Here is a 19,280-nt window from a genome sequence, read left to right as displayed (position 1 = left end):
CAGGCATACACACATGCCCAGCGTGAGTTTCAAGCCATCAGATCTGGAACTTGAACTGCGGTCGGCCTCTTGGGAGGCCTGCGTCTTAATCATTATACCATCTGCTAGCCCCAATCAAGAATCTCTTTGGTCAGGTGGTGAATGTGATAATTGTGTTGTCAGTGTAGTGCTCTGGAGTTCACTTAAAATCTTTGGATACTGGGGCCGGCAGGCGGTGTGATGCTTAAAGGTGCTGGACTCCCACATGGCTGACTGCGGTTTGAGTCCCAGACCTGGACTTTCTCACTTTCTCTCTCTCTCTCACTTTCTGGTCAAAATAAATAGTTAAAGTTAAATAAAATAATTTTTAAAAACGAAAGAAAGAAAAGAGACACTCTAAAAAAAAATCTTTAGATACTGGGGCCCATAGGTACCGTGGTAGTTAAGGGTGCTAGACTTGCATATGGCCGACTGTGGTTAGAGTCTTAGACCTGGCAGTTTGCTTCTCTCTTTCGTTTTCTCTTTCTCTCTCATCAAATTTAAATAAATAAATAAGGTGAAATAAAATAATTCTTAAAAAAATTTTTTTAGATACAATTGGTCATAATTTTGAAGAAGCCGATTTTGTCTATTAAGTAGAACATAAACTTTCTAATTCCAAATTTTGATAAGTTTGTCATTCAGCCCTGGAGGTTGAGAGTTGCCAGTTTTCTAGATTGGCAGTTCTGGTTACAGTTCCTGGTCGAGACAACTGCAGTGGTGGGGACCTGGCCATTGTAATTGACAAAGAAGTGGAAAGCCCAGGGCGTTCTGGTGGGACATCGGGACCCGATAAATGTGGGCCATAAAGGCAGCTTCATCTAAAGGACCTTAAACTGAGAGCAGTGAAAACATAGAACTGCCTTACCTCCATTCTGCCTGGCAGGTTTAAATGTATGCGTGTCAAGGCCACCAGACCTCATTTGTTCTGCTGTTCTTTTTATAAGGGGTTGAGGGATGCTTGGTGCCTGGATTATAAGAAGCAAGCGTCTGGGACCAGCTGTTAGCTTAATGGCTATGTTGCTGGACTCCCACGTAATCGACCGCGGTTCTAGTCCTGAACCAGGTGGCTTAAACTCATGCCAGGCACTTGTGCGTGCGTGCCCAAGATCCCGAGAGGAGAATGGAGGAGAAGAGATTGCAGCATGGCCATCCCCCCCTGGGGGGGTGATTTCTCGCTTTCTTTCTCTTTGTCTCTCTCTGTCTGTCTGGCGAGCGCACACGCCCTATAGCAAAATTCTCTCAAAAAACAAACAAAAAAAAAGAAGCAAGTGTCCAGTGCAATAAGCAAGCCTTAGATTGCAAACTAGCACAAAGCTCTTTGGGTGTGGGGGAGGGCTACAGTGTGGGAAAGCATCATCCAGGGCCTACCCTGGAGCGTGGAGCACAACCTGCCCCCACTATCCTGCTCCCAAGATGGCTGAGGTCCTGACCACCCCAAGGGAGGGAGAATGCAGAGGCCTCGGGATACCAGGGGAGAGGTAGCGTCTACCACAGGTAGGTGGGAAGGGAAGCTGCTTACCAAGTTTTAGAGAGCGAGAGTGAACTGAGCCCCAGGCGCTATTGCTTTTAGCCTTCTGTTAAGTTAGGTGAGGCTTGCTAGTCAAGCACGCTTGTGAAAAGGCTTATGTGGACATTGATTTTTCTACATCAAATTATATGTTATCTACATGAAGCATTTCCATGTTTAAAGGAACCCTGTGGCCAGCTACTTTATGAAAGGTATAATCTATTAATATTACAGATTACTCCTGATTCATGTTTTCTAAAATTATTTTGCCGTGTTAGGTTTCTTAAAAGGAAACAAGCTATATTTTTTAAGTGCTTATTGTATTTTTCTGAATTCTGGTCAGTAATAGTCAAGTGTTTAATGAGATCATAGTGTACTTTGAATTTAAATGCACCGGGACTAGCAGTTGGTGTAATGGCTATGTCCCTGGACTCCCATGTAGTCAACCGTGGTTTGATTCCCGGACCCGGTGGCTTAAATTCACGCTGGGTGTGTGAGTGTGCGTGCCCAAGATCCCGAGAGGAGAATGGAGGAGAAGGGATTGTGGCATGGCCATCCCCCGGGGGGTGATTTCTCACTTTCTGTCTCTCGCTGTCTCTTTTTGGTGTGCGCATGTGCCCCATAGCAAAATAATAATAATAATAATAATAATAATAATAATAATAAAGATTTAAATGTATCCTGAAAGAAGTCCTCTGGGACTGGCAGGTGGAGTGTTGGTTAAGGCACTGGACTTGCATATAGCTGACCATGGTTTGAGCCCCAGACCCAGTGACTTGAAAATCATGCTGGGTGCATATGTGTGCATGCCCAAAATCCTGAGAGGAGAATGGAGGAGAAGAAATTGTGGCTTGAAACTCCCTCTAGGGGGTGTTTCACTTTCCCTCTCTTTGTGTGTCTCTGTCTCTCTGGTGAGTGCACTCGCCCTATGACAAAAATCAAGTAAAAAGCCTTTTTCCTTTTTCTTTCTTTTATTGCTATCCTGAAATGCCTGGCTCAACTGTTTTTGTCCTATAGTTGGTGACAGAATATTTAGGAGGTCCTTGTTTAAAAAAAAAAAAATCTGAGTGTCATTGTTGATTTAGAAAGTTTAACTTATAAGTCAGCTGTCCCTAGGCAGTTTCAGAATTTAGGCTTCATTCAGATTAGGAAATAATTCTTGGTCTTATGTTTCAAAAACATAGCCAACCAAGTGTTACTTAGATGCTGATAATGAACTCTCTTTAGTATTCGGTGACATTCTTCACTTCCTCCTCCTCTGTAGGACATTTCATTGTCCTTTAGGACCTCAAAATAGAGGGAGTTAGTAGAAAAAAAAAAAAGAAGTGAAACTTGCTTCAGATGAGACAAAGGACTCTAAAGGTGGTGGAATTTGGGGGTGGTGGTGTGCACAACTGTTGGTCCAAATTACTTTATTTATTTATTTTTCTACAGCACACAGTTGAGTTCTTCTTCATTTTTAAGAATTATTTTTATTTAACTTTATTTGTTTATTTATTTTAATTTGACCAGAGAGGGACAAAGTAAGAGACAGAGACAGAGAGAAAGAAACAGAGAGGGAAAGTGAGAAAGCAAGCCTCCAGGTTCGGGACTCAAACCGTGGTCGGCCATGTGGGAGTCCAGCACCCTTAATCACTATGCCACTTTTCGGCCCCGAGTTTTTTCTTTTTTATAAAAAAGAGTTTTATTAAATTAATTAATTAATTAATTTTTGGAGATATTTTGCTATAGGGTGCCTGTGCCCATCAGAAAGACAGAGAGACAGAAAGTGAGAAATCACCCCCCAGGTAGGATGGCCACGCCACAATCCCTTCTCTTCCACTCTCCTCTAGGGATCTTAGGCATGCATGGATGCATACGTGCCCGGCGTGAGTTTAAGCCACCAGGTCTGGCACTCAAACTGCGGTTGACTACATGGGAGTCCAGTGACATAGCCATTACGCTAACTGCTGGTCTCAATTTATTATTTTTTAAATTATTTTTCAATTTGCTATAGGGCACAGGCACTTCAGAGAGGGAGTGTGTGCCACCAGGTCCAGAACTTGAACTGCAGTTGGCCGTGTAGGAGTCCAGCAACTTAGGGACCAGCAGGTGGCATAATGGTTATATTACTGGACTAGTAGTTGACTGCAGTTCGAGTCCTGGACCTGGCAGCTTATACTCATGCCAGGCATGTGTGTGTGTGTGCCTAAGTTCCTGAGAGGAGAATGAAGGAGAAGGGATTGCAGTGCGGTCACCCCTACCCACAGGGGGGGAGGGCGATTTCTCACTTTCCCTTTCTCTCTCTCTCTCTGTTTCTTCTCTCTGGTGAATGCACATGCTCTATGACAAAAAAAAAAAAAAAAAAAAAAATATGAATTTTTTTTTTTTTTTTGGGCGCTTGAACTTTTTTTTTTTTTTTTGGAGACGTTTTTGCTATAGGGCACGTGTGTTCACTAGACAGACAGAGAGATAGAAAGCCAGAAATCAACCCCCTTGTGGCCACGCCACAATCCCTTCTCCTCCATTATCCTCTCGGGATCTTAGGCACACACGCACATGTGCCCGGCATGAGTTTAAGCCACTGGGTCTGGGACTCGAACCGCGGTCGACTACATGGGAGTCCAGCGACATAGCCATTACGTTAACTGCTGGTCCCAAGAACTTTAATAAAGAAAACAACAACAAAAAAAAACATAGGTGCTTATCCTCAGGTATTAAACACCTTCCCCATGACTGTGGCTTGTGTCATTACAGCATTTGTAAGTATACATGAGGGTCTGGGTATCAGAGGTTGAAATCTCTGTAGCCTGTTGATGATTTATGCAGTCTCTCTTGGCGTCCGTTTGTGGCCCTTTCTTTTTAGAAAATAGCTAAGATTCCTGGCCTGCAGGTTAGAGCAGTGATGGCGCATGGTGTTTGGTTGTCTGATTGACGGTCTGCTGAGTTCATACTACCAGGCTAAACCTAGCACCATTCGGCAGCTGGTTCAGGGTTTTTTCTGTATGTGACCTGGTAAAAATAGGAGCCTGTGAAGTCACTCTAGTTTTCAAAATGTTGAGTTTAAAGTAGGCCAGCTACTCTCCTTATACCTAGAGGAGTGTTGATCTCATTTTGTCTTTATTTTTAGAGTCATTTATTCAAAACTTCAGTGTTCTCTACAGTCCCTTGAAAAGGCATCTCATTGGAAGTGACTCTGCCCAGTTCCCTTCTCAGCATTTAATCACTGAAGTAACAACTGATACTTTTTGGGAAGTAGTCCTTCAAAAACAGGTACGATGTTGACAGAGGCAGAAATCAAGCTGTCTCTCCCTATAGAAATCATTTCCAAAGCGGCAGTTGTTGGGTGAATGACTATTTGGATGAACTGAAGATAGACCACGTGACAGTGTGATGATGGGACAACACGAGCAGATTACATGGTTTCTAATTGCAGAATATCTTTAGGAAAGCATGTAATCTGGAAGATCTAAAGATGAAACTTTTTTCTGTAATTTCTGCGTAGGCGGCATTTATCGAATACCTGCCAGATCCTGAGCACAGAAGGAAATGAGATGGAGCCCATTGCTAGGTGCAAATAATGACCTCTTCCCTTCTTACAGGACGTCTTGCTGCTGTATTATGCACAATGGTGTGGCTTCTGTCCCGCCCTCAATCACGTCTTCATCCAGCTAGCTCGTCTCCTGCCCGTGGATACATTCACCGTGGCGAGGTAAGGAAGCCTACCCTGCAGCGGTGGGCTGTGGCTCGTTTTCACTCTCCCTTGCAGCTTTGCCATATGGTTCGCGAGGGTCTGCCCATTTCCCATTAACCTTGGCTAAGGCTTGGTTTGATTTATTAATAGTTGTCAGGATGAAGCCGTGGGCAAAGCTTCGCTGAAGCAGAACTTGCTGCCATGGGGCTGCATGTGCCGAGCCCTGATTAGGTTCACTGGCGGGTCAGTGCAGTGCTGCGGGAAGAGTGTGGCCCTGGTCCCTGGGATGGCTCCTAGGTGGCCTTCGGTAGGGTGCCTCAGGAGTTGCCACCTGCCCTGGGCCCTGCTGCAAACCTCTCCACCAGCCCTCTTCCTCCTCCTCTATGAAACAAAGAGGAAGGAGTGCTTGATATCTGTGTGTCCCAGTTTTGTGATTCCACGGGTGCTATAGCCCTTGAGTAAACAAAACTTGTGAATAGTTCAGTGTGTCTTTAGAGTGGTAGTGAGCAGTTTGGTGGGGGGAGGGCGATTGTTTCTATTTAAACTTATCTTCTCCCCCCACCACACACAGAGAACTCCAGATAGAGTTAAATATGAAAGACCTACTCATAGAAAAAATAACAGAAGACAGAAGTTGAATTTGCTATTTCCTTTGAGAGATGGAAACTTCCCAAAGTAGAAGCAGTTGAAAAAATAATGAAAGAAAGATGAACAGATTCCACTAGAAATATATGTAATGAAAAGAAGGAAACCAGACTGAAAAAGAGTCTATACATGTATTTTGCTGCATCTGTGTTTCACCTGTTGTATATACTATAAGTAATGACTAAACCAAACTTAGGAGTTAGCGTGCTGAAGATTATATGTGCGTATTATCTGACTTAGTCCTCAAAGCACTCCGTGAAGGCGTGTGGTTTTCACTCTCTATTGAAGAGGAAACGGAGGCACAGAAAGATGAGCGAACGTGCCCTGAGTAACACAGCCTGAGTGAGGGACCAGAGACAGGTGTTGTCCTCCGGGCCCAGTGAAGCTAAGTGGGTGAAGATGTAGGGGGGAAGCCATGTGTGCAGAGGACCCGAGCAGGCTTTTCATGTAAGAGGGAGAGGAAGTAAACAAGTGGGGGAGGGCGTGCCTCACCGAAGTGAGCTTAGACCCATGGCCTGCCGTTCACACTGAGGAGACTGACGGAACCTGGTGTTGAGAAGTGACATGGGCACAGTCAGATGTAGCAAACAGAACGACTACGTTGAAGAACCCTTTTGGAAGGCATTTTGGCAATATTTGCAAGATACCACAAAATGGTTATACATTTTTTTCACCCAGTTAATTTCACTGCAGGGAATTAAAGAAGTAGAAATTCCAGAGAAGCCTGGGCTAGTCATTTTAGTGTTATTTATATCCAACAGTAGAGGGTGGTTAAGTAAATTATGGTTGGGCATTTGATGGGATTTTGATCCACTTACTGAAACAATTTTTTTTTATACAATTAACTGAAAGGAAAGAATAGAGTATGAAATATATGCTGACTGCTCTTTAAAATCTGTAAGCAAATAGAACAAGCCTGAATGAGATTCCCAGAAGGTCTCAGTTAGCCAAATGGACTCTGGTGGTTTTTTTTTTTTTTTTTGGGGGGGTGGGATGCGGGGAGATGTAGAGAATGTGTGCCTAAGAGTGAGAACAGGAGGGAGAGACAGAGGTAGGTGTCTCTGTCAGGGTCTCACCATGTCACAGTCCTCCTGTCCCAACCTTAGTTACCTAGGACAGCCAGAACGCACTGGCATGTCTGACCACTCCCCACCATGCTGGACCTACCCAGCTGGGGCTGGACATTGAACCTAGGCCTCCCGTGGGCCCTCATCCACTGGGTAGTGGCACTCTCCTGCTTATGTCACCATCGCTGGGCCTCTGAGTAGATTTTTACAAGGTTTTCCTTTTATAATTCTCTATCTGAATTAAAAATCAGGAGGGGAAAAAAGTTTGCTTATAGAATATAGTGTTCAACATTACTTTTTTTTTTTTAAGAGGTTTTTGCCTTAGGGTGAGTATGTTCACCAGAGAGAGAGAGAGAGAGAGAGAGAGGGAGAGAGACAGACAGTAAGATGGAAAGTGAGAAGTTCCCCCTTGGGGAGTGACCACACTGCAATCCCTTCTCCTTCATTCTCCTCTTGGGATCTTGGGCATGCATGCGCATGCGTGCACACACACACATGCACACACACACCCTTAGTGTGATTTTCAAGTCACCAGGTCCAGGACTCAAACTGCAGTTGGCCGTGTGGGAGTCCAGTGATGCAACTGCTACGCCATCTGCTGACCCCTCAATACCACTTTTTTTTTTAATATCTTTTTTTTTAATGATATTCTTTTTTTTAATCTTTTAATTTATTCATTCATTTATTTTAATTTGACCAGAGCGAGACAGAGAGAGAGAGAGAGAGGAAGTGAGAAAGCAAGCCACCAGGTCCGAGACTTGAACCGTGGTCGGCCATGTGGGAGTGTTCAGCACCTTAACCACCACACCACCTACTGGTCTCCAACACCACTTTTTTAAAACCTGGAACATTAATGTTTTAGGTAACAATCACAGCAGAGATAAGAGTACTATTTTACTAATAAAGCTGTGGTAAAATAATTTTAATTTGTCTACTTTTAATTTTTTTTTTTTTGAGAGATTTTCACTGTAGGGCGCGTGCGCTCGCCAGACAGAGAGAGACATAGAGACAGAAAGCGAGAAATCACCCCCCAGGGGGAATGGTCACGCTGCAGTCCCTTCTCCTCCATTCTCCTCTCGGGATCTTGGGCACGCACGCACACGCGCCCGGCGTGAGTTTTAAGCCACCGGGTCCGGGACACGAACCGCGGTCGACTACGTGGGAGTCCAGCGACATAGCCATTATGCTAACTGCCGGTTTCCTCTACTTTTAATTTTTTTTAAATACCAAAAGGTGAAAGTACTCAGTAGAGAGAGAGAGAACAAGAGCGAACACCCTCCAATGGGACTTGCTCATTCCTCCATTGTTTTTCCTCCAATTCACCATCCCATTGGGATCCTACAGATTTTTCAAGTCTGTAGGCCCAGGATTTGAACGCTGGTTGGCCTTGTGGGATCCAGCTATGGAAATAGTCCTTTTTTTTTTTTATTTTTTTATTTAACTTTATCTGTCTGTCTATTTGTTTATTTAAATTTGACCAGAGAGGGACATACTGGGAGAGAAAGAAAGAGAGAAAATGAGAAAGCAAGCCACCAGGTCCAGGACTCGAACTGTGGTTCTCCTTGTGGGAGTCCAGTACCCTTAACCACCATGCCACCTGCTAGTCCCAATAGTCCATTTTTTTAAAAGTTACTTTAGGACCAGAAAATGGTATAATGATTACATTGTTGGATTTCCACATGGTCGACTGTAGTTCAAGTCCCAGACTTGGTGGCTTAAAATTTATGCTGGGCATGTGTGCACGTGTGTCTAAGATCCCAAGAAGAGAGTTGAAGAGAAGGGATTGTGGTGTGGCCATTCCCCCAAGGGGGGATTTCTCAATTTCTGTCTCTTTGTCTCTCTGGCAAGTGCACACATTCTACAGCAAATCTCTCTCTTCAAAAAATAACCAAAATAGTTACTTTCATTCTTTAGGACAAGTACATGGCACTGTCCACCTGCCGCCTCCTGTCAGTTTTGTTTTCAGAAAACTTCCATCAAGGGAGTGATTTAAAAGTTTTCCATCTCCTCTGTGCACCACTTGTGACCAAGCAGCCCTTTCTCCAGGGTGGGTGCAGCTTCCTCCCTCAAGGATCCTGTGTTGCTGCTGTGGTGTCAGACCTATCCATTCGGCCCTCGAGCCTCCTGCACATCCTGCTGAGGCCACTGCTGGCACCAGCCACAGAGAGCAGGTGCAGTCAGTTCCCTGGTAGCTGAGCACAGGTGGGCTGGTTTAGTACAGATGTTGTTTCCTATGTCAGAAGATTGACCTAAAATCTGCTAAGACATAGTGTTTTTTGGCTTCCATACAGATTTACAACATATGAAAGAGGGCAAAATCTTCCATCTCAGAGAAGCTTGATGTATTTTGCTAAATGATTTTCTTTTTCTAGAACTAATACAAGGATTAAAATATGAGCAGGGGACTTTCAAAAAACTCATGGGAAATGTGTTATGAAAAAAATGTGCATGGATTTAAAATATTTTGCACCAAAATAAAGTTGTACTTTAATTCCATTTTTCCCTGCACTTCTTGAAGTCCCTCTGTCTTTGGCCCTGTCAGGTGAGTAAACTACTCCTTTGGTGTCAGTGAGGCATTTTCTGGAAGCTGCTTTTTACTTTCAGGACTTCATATCCCCACGCAGTGGAGCGTGTCCACATGTTAGAGAGGGGATGGGCGGGAAGTACCCACGCTGAAGTGCACGCCCCAAGGAGCGGCCAGTCCAGCCAGGCGGGGCAGCGTGCCAGGCTCTTCATTACTGGCAAAGGTTCTAGTTGGAGTTTCTTGGACCAGTCTTTCACCTTTTTCTGTTCTTTCCCTTTGCCAGGATTGATGTGTCTCAGAATGATCTCCCTTGGGAATTTATGGTTGACCGTCTTCCTACAGTCTTGTTTTTTCCCTGCAACAGGTAATGCTGAATATTTTTCAGTACTGGGCAGACGGGATTCTTTGGTTGAGATCTGAAAATGAAGTGTGTTTCAGATGTAAATCATTTCTTATGATGAAACTTTTCCACAGTCGTGCCATTAGGACGTAGGACACGAGAGCCATGGTGTCAGTGTCATGCGTGGCACTGACGTTTTAAAAGGAATTTACTCTTCCCAGAGTGTTTCTTACATGAGCATGAATGTGGCCACCAAGATCCGTTTGCTTCCATAGCCTCCATGAACATGCAGAGGATGCTCAGACGGACAGGAAAAAGAGCCCCATGTTTGTGAGGAAGGCAGCCCCTGACCTGCTGAGTCCTGCCTGCCCCAAGCTTCCCGGGGCACCATCTCTCAGCTGCCCTCCCAGCACCCCTGCCTCCATACAGGAGGAAATGAGGTTTTCTTATCCACTGGATTCCAGCAGCCCTGCGGGAGAGCTTTCTCCCCAGGGTGCAGATGGGGAGCATCTGCCGTGGGTGGTCACCTTGATCTCTGCCCATTTGCCTCAATGCTATTTGAGGTTTAGGTCTTACGGCAACTATCCTGAAAGCCCCAGCAAGCAGAATGGGACGTTAGCAAAGGGGCAGCAGATGTGGCAGTTAGTGAATGGGGGTGCAATGGAAATTAATTCTCAGTCCTTGAGAGCCTAATAAAATTTGCTCCCCTTTTTCCAGATTCCCTCTGGATTTTCGGGGGGTAGGTCCTCGTGGGACCCAGTCATGTGGTATTGATGGTATCTTCTCTATAAGGGAAAACATTTGCAGGGCCATTTAGGGTGGTTCCTGGCTCACTGAATGTGACATTTGCATTTTTAATTTCCTGCCTCCTTTGTACTATTCTGTGCAGCTTGCTCTGCTTGTCACGTTCCTCTGGGAGAGTGCTTCCTTTGCTTCTACTGAATCATTTCCTTGGCTTTTGCCCTTTATCTCTAAGACTTTTGCTGGAGTGCTTCTCGTGGTGGGTAGGGTCTTATCAAATCCCACACTAGAAACAGAATGTGACTCGCCCTGTCCGGCCACTGGCTTGTAATGAGCCCTGTTTTTTCTAAGAAGCGTTCCAATTGCTACACTCAAGGAATCATGGAGTGACCCTAGAAATGTCATCTGTGTGGGACAGAAGTTGGGCATGTATTTTAATGATATGCAGTCTTGAAATTCCAAACATCGTTTGAAGAAGTAGTGAAGTCATAGCACCCAGCGCATGCCTTTTCATGAAGAGGTTCTCGGCGACCAGAATAACCGAGTATGTAGGGTGAGATACTGACATGCTTGGAGGGGCAGTGGGTGGCAGGGTCGTGAGGCCTATGTCCCGAGTTAGGTGACTTTCTTCCTGAAGCTGCCTGGTGTCACAGATGTGAAGGGAGCTGTACCCAGGCTTGTGCCAGGCAGTCGCCACAGCCCTTTACTGTTTTCCTGGAATTGAAAAGGTCAGGAATGTAAATACTGAATATGAGAGGACTGTCCAGTTCTGTTTTAACGGAAATTGCATGGTAAACCAAAGCTTTATTGCTTTGGGATGGAATTTTCCTCATTTCCTAAAAATAAATGGCAGTCAGAAGTAAAGTAAGCTCGTCGCTCGCTGGTCCAGAGGGCATGTTTGCTTTACCCAGAAGGTAAGCGGGCAGACGGTGTGAGCTGACAGCTTGCAAAAGAGGACAGGAGAAAGGCTGCTTGATAACATGTAATGAGACCTTTTCCACGGCTCTCCTGCTTACCCTATTTTTAGTGAAAAGAATATAAAGTCATATTTGCACAATGGCGAAATATAAGCTAGTGTGCGTATAAGGTGAGGATGAGCCCTAAGGTGTTGGCATTGGTCACTTGAGAGGAATGAGGACTACAGGTGATTTGGAAACACTTCTGGCACGTTTTTATGCCCCTTGCAAATTATCCACAGTGAACACATCCTATTTTCTAACATGGAGAGAAATCACTTTCATATGAAAGAGCCTGTCCCCTGCCATGGGGTGCAGCCCAGCCTCGTTCTGCTCCCGGTCCTGCTTTCCCTGCAGGTGGGAAGTAGGGGCCAGGCCATGAAGGAGGCAGTGACCCTCCTGTGGAGAGGACATCTCAAAGCCACGTCTCCTAGCCAGCAGCCTGTACTAGATTCCATGTGACATGCAAAATACAGGTGCTCTGGCCCTTCTCTTGGAGGTTCTTGGGGGTGTGGTACACATGTTCCATCAGAAGATGCTCATGTGTCCTTGGAGAACTTCACTTCTTCAGAGCACCCCCCCCTCAGGATTAGAGGAGAGTCAGATAAACAGCAGGACCTTTACTGCCACACTGAAAGTGAGCAGTTCGTTGACACTCTGTGTCCTTACTACCTTTTTAATGTGCAAAAGCATTTTAGCACACTGTTTAGGAAGCTTCGTGGAGATTGTTCTAAGACCTCTCAGGTAGGTGCTTATAGATGTCATTACCTGTCCTGTACATGTCTCCAGGAACACTTGCCAAGGCATCTCGGCACTTTCCTGGGGGTAGTTCACCTGCACTCTGCCCGAGACCAGTTCTGAGCTGTAAAAGGAGGCAGGTCCAGACCCTGCTTATCCTTCCACATCCCTTTTTCCAGGGCTGCGGTGTGGGTAGTTGTCATGTGGATGGCCAGGATGCCACACTTGAAGAAAGCTGGTGTCTTAAGAAAACAGTAATTTAAAAACAGAGATGGTTAAATACTTCCCCTCAATTTTTTAAAAAAAATTAATTTTATCATTATTATTCTTCTTTAGTTTGCTATAGGACATATACACTTATCAGAGAGAAACAGAGACACACATACACACACACACACAGAGACAGAGAGACAGAGAGAGAAAGGGAAAATGAGAAAGCAAGCCACCAGATCCAGGACCTGAACCATAGTTGGCCACATGAGAATCCAGTATCTTAACCACCACACCACCTGCCGGCTCTTCCCCCTAAAATTTAGAAATTCATGTGCGTGCACGAGAGTGAAAGTAGGGCACCCTCCACAGGGTTTGGCCATGCTATGATCCCTGCCTCCAGTCTGCCAGGATCCTGCATGCACATGCCCAGTGTTTTCAGGCCTACTAGGCCAGGGATTTGAACTGCCCTGGGCATGTGGTCTCCAGCTCCAGGTGGGCCTCCCCAGTTACTTAATGGAGCAGTTCACAGCCCTGCCCCAGGATGCCCTCCCTGACATGGCCACAGGGTCTCAGAGCACCAGAGGCTCCCCTGCCCACACGCTCCCATGCTGTGTGTCAGTAGCTCTCGGCTTGAGCTGGAGGCTCTCGTCTTATGGAGGTTGTGTATGTTAGGTTGTCCAGAAAGTCATGGTGCGTTTTTGCATAGGAAGATACGTGGTGACTTTTTCAACAACCGTTAATAGAAGTGAGCTCTGTCCTCAGAGACAGACACGTTTACTGTATGCCACCCTAATTCCAGAACGGGCGTGTGGGCATCCTCAGCTTTGTGAATTTCTTGGTCGGGCAACATATTCCTTCGTTTCAGAAGGTAAAATTTCGGCACGGCAGTAGCCTGATCCTGCCAGCGGTCTCTCGCGGAGTTATTGGCATGGTGCTCATCGCCGGTTCCTTTTCCTTCCTCCCCAGAAAGGACCTAAGTGTGAAGTACCCCGACGACCTCCCCATCACCCTTCCAAACCTGCTGCGGTTCATCTTGCGCCACTCGGACCCTGTTTCTGCCCCTCACAACCCGGCTAACCCTCCTACCAAAGAATGTCTTCAGAGCGAGGCCGTCTTACAGCAGGGGCACATTTCCCGCTTGGAGAGAGAGATCCGAAAGCTGAGAGCGGCCCTCGGCAGCCTCCAGCGAGCGCAGGTGCAGGTGGAGGCGCAGCTCTCCAGCGCCCGCCGCGGTGAGCACCGGCTGACGCGGCGGCTCCCCCGGCGGAGAGGAGCACCGGCTGCGGCGGCGACAGCAGAGCCTGGAGCAGCAGCGCGGCCTGCTACGGCGGCACAGTGAGCAGCTGCAGGCCTTGTACCAGCAGAAGACGCAGGAGCTAGAGGAGCTGGCCCGCCGGCTCCAGGAGCTGGCTGCCGCCTCTGAGAGCCTCCTCACTGAAAACACCTGGCTCAAGATTCTGCTGGCCACCATGGAGCGGAAACTGGGGGCCAGGGACGGGGCCGACCCCTGGGCTCCACCGCAAGAGGCCCATCCTGACCATGCCGGGCCCCCGGGTGCCCCCCGCCTCCCCAGCAGCGGCCCTCCACCTTCCAGCATCAGTTCCTCACTGGCTGCTGAGAGGAACCATGAGAACAGGACAGAATGACTGCTAAATGGCAAGAAAGAAATCAGAGGTGGAAACTGTACATTGGAATATATTTATGCAAATTTTATTGAAATTGTAAATAAAGATTTTCTCAGTGGTCTAGAAAATCAACGTGAACGTCATTCAGCATTTATTGAACAGGGATGACATCCCTTCCACTTATTGCACAAACTTGGTCGCTTTGAGACAAACAGTAGCACAGTCCAGTTGAAGATCTGTCTGAAAAATTAGTCCTTATTTTGGTGGCTCAGTGTCCAGAGTCCCCTCCCACCCCCTCCTGTTGCTTCTTCAATGACATGAAGGATAAACGGCTAACTTCCTGACCAGTCAGAAAATGGGACAACAGTTGGGCTACTCAGAGGACTCAGAGAGGTCCTAACTCCCTGGGCCGTCCCCTGGCTCTGGTGTCTGTGCTAGGACAAGAGCCACTGTCATAGCAGGCGTGGGCTGGCACGTGGCCGTGCACTGTTTCTGCAGGCATTTCATCTCCCCGAGACCCACCGTGCCTCTCACCCTCACCCAGGACTGCCCCCGCGCTTGAATGGGCACGGTTCCAGCTCCGCGGTGTCCCTGGTAACGGGGAGTAAGATAAGAAAGCCTCTAAAAGCAAAACTGATGAGAAAGCAACATTTATCATTCCAAAACTAAAGCTTCACTGGTAAAACCACAGGGCAGGTCTGACAGTTGAGCCATGGTCAGTTCTAGGGGTCAGGGTCAGATTGGAGATGCAAATCCCAGCCGCTCCTGGATCCCCAGGCGTGACGCTGAAGCAGGCGCCCAGGTCATGCTGCCAGCTGTGGTGAGGTAGAAAGCCTGGAAGGTCCAAATGCAAGAGGGTGGGCCACAGCCCTGCCATTTCTAACTCACCAGTCTCCCAATCGGCACCTTGGGAACTCCTGTTCCCCTCCTAGGCCTGGCTTCAGAGGTTGGGCTGCCCCCCCCCCCCCCCCCCCCCCCCCGGTTGCCCACCAGCCGGCAAGGCCTCCGAGACTCTGGCCTCTTCCTGTTGCTTTTCTGCCTTGCAAGGCCTCCGAGACTCTGGCCTCTTCCTGTTGCTTTTCTGCCTTCTAAGGGCTCCCTAGTGGTTGACCTGTGGCATTTCATCGGCACCTCAGCTCAAGTGGCCTAACCAGCTATCCCACTTTACACATACGCTGATAAAAAGAAGCGTTCTGCTCTTGCCGTGGGGTTCTAGAAGGTGGATTAGTTAACATGCTTGTGGAGACTTGGGTGAGCCCTAACTCTTAGCTCCCTGCCCATACTGCTCAGAGCCAGTGCTCTGTGGTTAAGCCAGGGCTGGCTAAGCAGAGCCTAGCTGAGCTGGGATGGTCTCTGGATTATTACCAAGGAGGCCCACACTAGGGCTGTTTCCATCTTGAGGGTTCAGGACGCGTCCACAGCGGTGGGGCTAGAACTGAAGCGAGCTCACTAAGTGCCCACAGGGGTGCCCTAGAGAGCCAGGCTGCGAGGCGCTGGCTCCCTGACAGCTCTCTGCTGAGAACCAAGTCCTGAACCGGAACGTCATCTCCCAGCACCGCTCCCTGCGTGAAGCCAGGCTGGCAGGAGCGGTCTGCTGGCTCCTGTGTGAATGTCAATATGCACAGAGAAAATGACCTTCCCTGGGGCAGGGGACACAGCCTATGGAGACCCACTGAGTGAAGTAAAATCTAGTACCCAGCAGGTGGGCAACATCACGGGAAAGGAAGCGAAGTTGTGAAAAGGGAAGGGGGGACCCTCAGCAGTCCCTTGCCCTCCCCTCCAGTGCAGAAAATACTAAATACAAAAACAAGTCTCACAACTCTTTCTCTGTCCTGGGCCAACTAAGTATCAGACTAAAAGTGGCCAAACGGGCTCTGGTGGGTCAGTGAGGACCAGAGCCACCACAGGAAGTTTGTGTGGAGGAGGAGCGTTCAGCATGCTCAAGGCCGAGGGGAAAGGAACTGCTCTGCTCCGAGGATGCCTGGCAGCCCTCGGGATGCGTGCCCCCACGCGTCCCTCACTGGCTCCCAAGCAGGTGCGGTAGCTTCCTTGCAGTAACTCCCTAGCTACAGGCACTGCTATTCAGCAGCCCCGTCCACCTGGAGGGAGGCGGAGGGGCTGTGGTTCTTCCATCCATTGCTAACCAAGCAGAAATCGCCAAAGCGCTCCGACTGCCGCTGAAAACACCACGGGACAGAAAGCTGACATCTCACTTCCTTTACGGACACAGACACAGACACACATTAGAGACCCCTGCCAAGTGCAACTCGGCCTTACAAGTCTAAGCTGCTCCGCGGTCTTGACTCAGCTCATCATTACAGTGGGAATCGAACCAGTCCCATGTGCTCTATATGGTATTTTAAAGAATTGGCGAAAAGGCTAAGCACGTGCTTCTGGGGGCCTATGTACAGTTCACAGGTTTGTTAGTTCACGCATTACAGTAGTAGCTCCATCAAAAACAGGCTCAGCTAAACATTCAAGTAACAAAAGCGCTACGGGGCCAGGAGCCCCAGCAAGGGCAGGCCTGCCCACTGCCTGCAATGGGCAGCCCCACCAGGAGGCCGAGGGGAAGCCCAGGATGGCTGGGACCCCAGGAGTCAGTGCATGCGATGACGAAGCCTGCCGAGGCCATGCCAAGCAGGTGTCAGCCCCTCCTCTCAGACAGCAGCATGTCTGTGTGGCTCTGCCCGCCCAGCTCCTCAGGTTGCTGCAAACAGGACCAGGAGCCTCTCATCCCGGGTCAGCCGTGGACTTCTGGGCCATTAGGGGTCATCAGCTTGGCCTTTCTCTCCACACACGGTCCCTTGGCTGAGTACTGCACCAGCAGGAAGGGCTCCTTGGTCTCGCCATCCCCCACGATGCTTTCCTCGTCCTCCGACTGGCTGATGCGCTGCAGCCGCAGGTAGCACCAGCAGCCCAGGATCAAGGCCCCCAGGGCAGCGATGGCGATGAGGATGACGATGACCGTGACCACGCCCGTGGTGGGGCTGTGGTCCATGATAGACATGGTCAGTGCTGGGAGGGGCTTCTTCACAGGGAACTCTCGGAGTGGCTGGCTCAACGAGGCTGGAAACCAGGCTGGACACGAGAATCCTGTAAAACAAAGCCAGGTGGTGCTGAAACTTGGACTCCACGGAGGACCCAGCCCTGCATGAGCTCAGGCTGGCCCTTCTGTGCCATCTATTTAAAAAAAAATTTTAAGAATTATTTAATTAACTAACTTACTTACTTACTTTATGTATTTATTTATTTAAATTTGACAAGAAAGGGACAGAGTAAGAGAGAGGGGAGGGGGGGTGAGAAAGCAAGTAGCCAGGTCCAGGACTCAAACCGCATGTGAGAGTCCATGTGGGAGTCCAGTGCCTTTAACTACCACATCACCTGCCGGCCCCTTCTTTTAAGTTCTTAAACCTGATGGTTGCACCCCTCCCCCCAACCCACTGAAAATTGGTTTGTCTTTGTTGTTTCTCTTTGTTCACCAAATCCCACCCCAGCTTGCTTCCCTGGGCTGCCTTCCAGCCTCAGTGCCCTGTACCAGGCGTCAGTCGCCTCTCCCAGCCATGAGCCCAAAACATGGGGGGAGAGGTAGGGACCAGCTCCAGTGACAGCCACCTGAGGCTGCACAAGGGCCAGGTGCATGCGGAAGCTCAGCACCACTGCAAGTCTGGGAACCACCCAGGGACTGAAGACACCAGTGGCATCAAGACACTAGAGATGCAGGACTTGGGAGCAGGGCAATGACATCAGCCTGCCATGAACAAGGACACACGGAACCACCAGGTCCTCCCAGGACACCCGTGAGATGGTGTGGCAGACAACAGCCTTTACCACAGGGACCTGCAGTCGGCCTGGGAAGACCCTGGTACACAATGTGATGCTGAGCAAGAAGCTGGGGCGGGGCCAACCAAGCAAAAGGGACCAGAGATGTGCAAGCAGGGGCACACGGGAGAGCTGCGGGAGGCAGGGGAGAGTGGAGAGGGCAGATTGCCAACGGGTCAGAATGCCAGAGACCTGTCACTACAAGTGGGGGACGCCCAACGGGAACACGACCAGGTGCTGCGATGCTAAATTGGGTGGGGAAGCCTTCCAGGCAGGTTTCTGCTAAGGCGCTGAGGCAGAAGCTGGAACACACCAGCTGGGGCAAGCCACAGAGGCTGGGGTGGGGGCAGCACTGAGGCAAGCACATGCCTGGAAGAACGCAGGGAATGATGCTGGGATGGCCACCCCCTGGTGCCCCGAGCCTTCCTGACTCGCCACATGTGGAGCAGATGACAGCCCCTCACGCCCAGGCAGCCAGGCCCATGGTGGTACTCGATGAGAACTATCGAGAGGTATCGGGAGTCTTTTCTTGAGAAGACTGACAGCCATGAGGGCTGTCATATGAAGGAGCATATGAAGGAGGTTTTCCCAGCCAACAGGACGGAACCTGTGCGTCCTTGAGCAATAACAGCCTTAATTAGAAGTGATTCCTACCCGTCTCCCCAGAGGCCAGGGTGGCCTGAAGGTCAGAGGCAGCTAAGCCAACGCCCCCAGAATCTGTCCAGAGACAAGGCCCCGTAAACCGCAGGCCCAGAGCACAGCTCTGCACCCACATCTGCACAGGAACCTAGGCAGGGGGCATTGTCCCACAAATCCTTTGTCTTCTCACCACCTCCAGGTCCAAGTTGTGGCCACCCCTCCCCCTACCTGTCCAGGCAGGCCCACTGCGGCAGGGCCACTTCCAGTTGGAAGAATGCCCATGTCTTCATGGCAACCCCCAGGGCCGGACACTGCACGCCTAGCCTGCCTCTGCCCACTGCTCCCCAGTTGTGGGACCTGCATTTGCCCTCCTACTGCCAGGCCCCCAGCGGGGTCCCTGCCGGATTGGTCCACTCCTCTCACCCTGCTGGTGGTTCTCAACTGGGATGACCGTGCTCCCTCCTGGGACACCAGACCACGTCTGGAGCCGCTGTGGGTGGACACGGCATGGCCCGAGTGGCCTCTGGTGGGTTGGGCAGGAAGGCTGCTCCGCACCCCGCAATGCTCAGAGCGCTCCCTAGCCCAGACCCACCCACCCAGCCTCACCCACGCCAGCTCCAACAGAGAAGCTCTGTCCCCTAGGGCACTGCCTCAGTTTACCTCCCTGGCTTCTGGAGCCCAGTCACAGGTCAGCCTCCACGTCCCTAGCAGGCTGCAAGCTGCACGGTGGCCCTGACCACTCGCAACCCTAAGGGCGCACACAGGCCATCCT

At 49.2% G+C, this 19,280-nt stretch overlaps 2 protein-coding genes across 2 annotated transcripts in view; one reads left to right on the top strand and one right to left on the bottom strand.

Moving 5' to 3' along the window:
* The window catches only part of TXNDC11 (thioredoxin domain containing 11), a gene marked incomplete at its 5' end in the record, with an annotated part of 70,636 nt that extends 56,454 nt beyond the window's left edge, over positions 1 to 14,182 (top strand). The window contains 5 exon segments of the mRNA XM_014587069.1: positions 4,638 to 4,780; positions 5,110 to 5,219; positions 9,721 to 9,801; positions 13,392 to 13,657; positions 13,695 to 14,182. Coding sequence (XP_014442555.1) covers positions 4,638 to 4,780; positions 5,110 to 5,219; positions 9,721 to 9,801; positions 13,392 to 13,657; positions 13,695 to 14,071 — 977 coding nt within the window.
* A 910-nt stretch (positions 14,183 to 15,092) lies between these two features.
* On the bottom strand, positions 15,093 to 17,215 carry SNN (stannin). The gene has a single exon (XM_006146530.3). The coding sequence runs from the start codon at positions 17,055 to 17,057 to the stop codon at positions 16,791 to 16,793; it is 267 nt and encodes an 88-aa protein (XP_006146592.1). The 5' UTR covers positions 17,058 to 17,215; the 3' UTR covers positions 15,093 to 16,790.
* Positions 17,216 to 19,280: the final 2,065 nt, after the last annotated feature.

This window comes from Tupaia chinensis, unplaced genomic scaffold (assembly GCF_000334495.1).
Source record: "Tupaia chinensis unplaced genomic scaffold, TupChi_1.0 Scaffold000182_1, whole genome shotgun sequence".
Classification (NCBI taxonomy): domain Eukaryota; kingdom Metazoa; phylum Chordata; class Mammalia; order Scandentia; family Tupaiidae; genus Tupaia; species Tupaia belangeri.
Note: the sequence above shows the minus strand (reverse complement) of the source record. Positions and strands in the feature narration are given on the sequence as shown.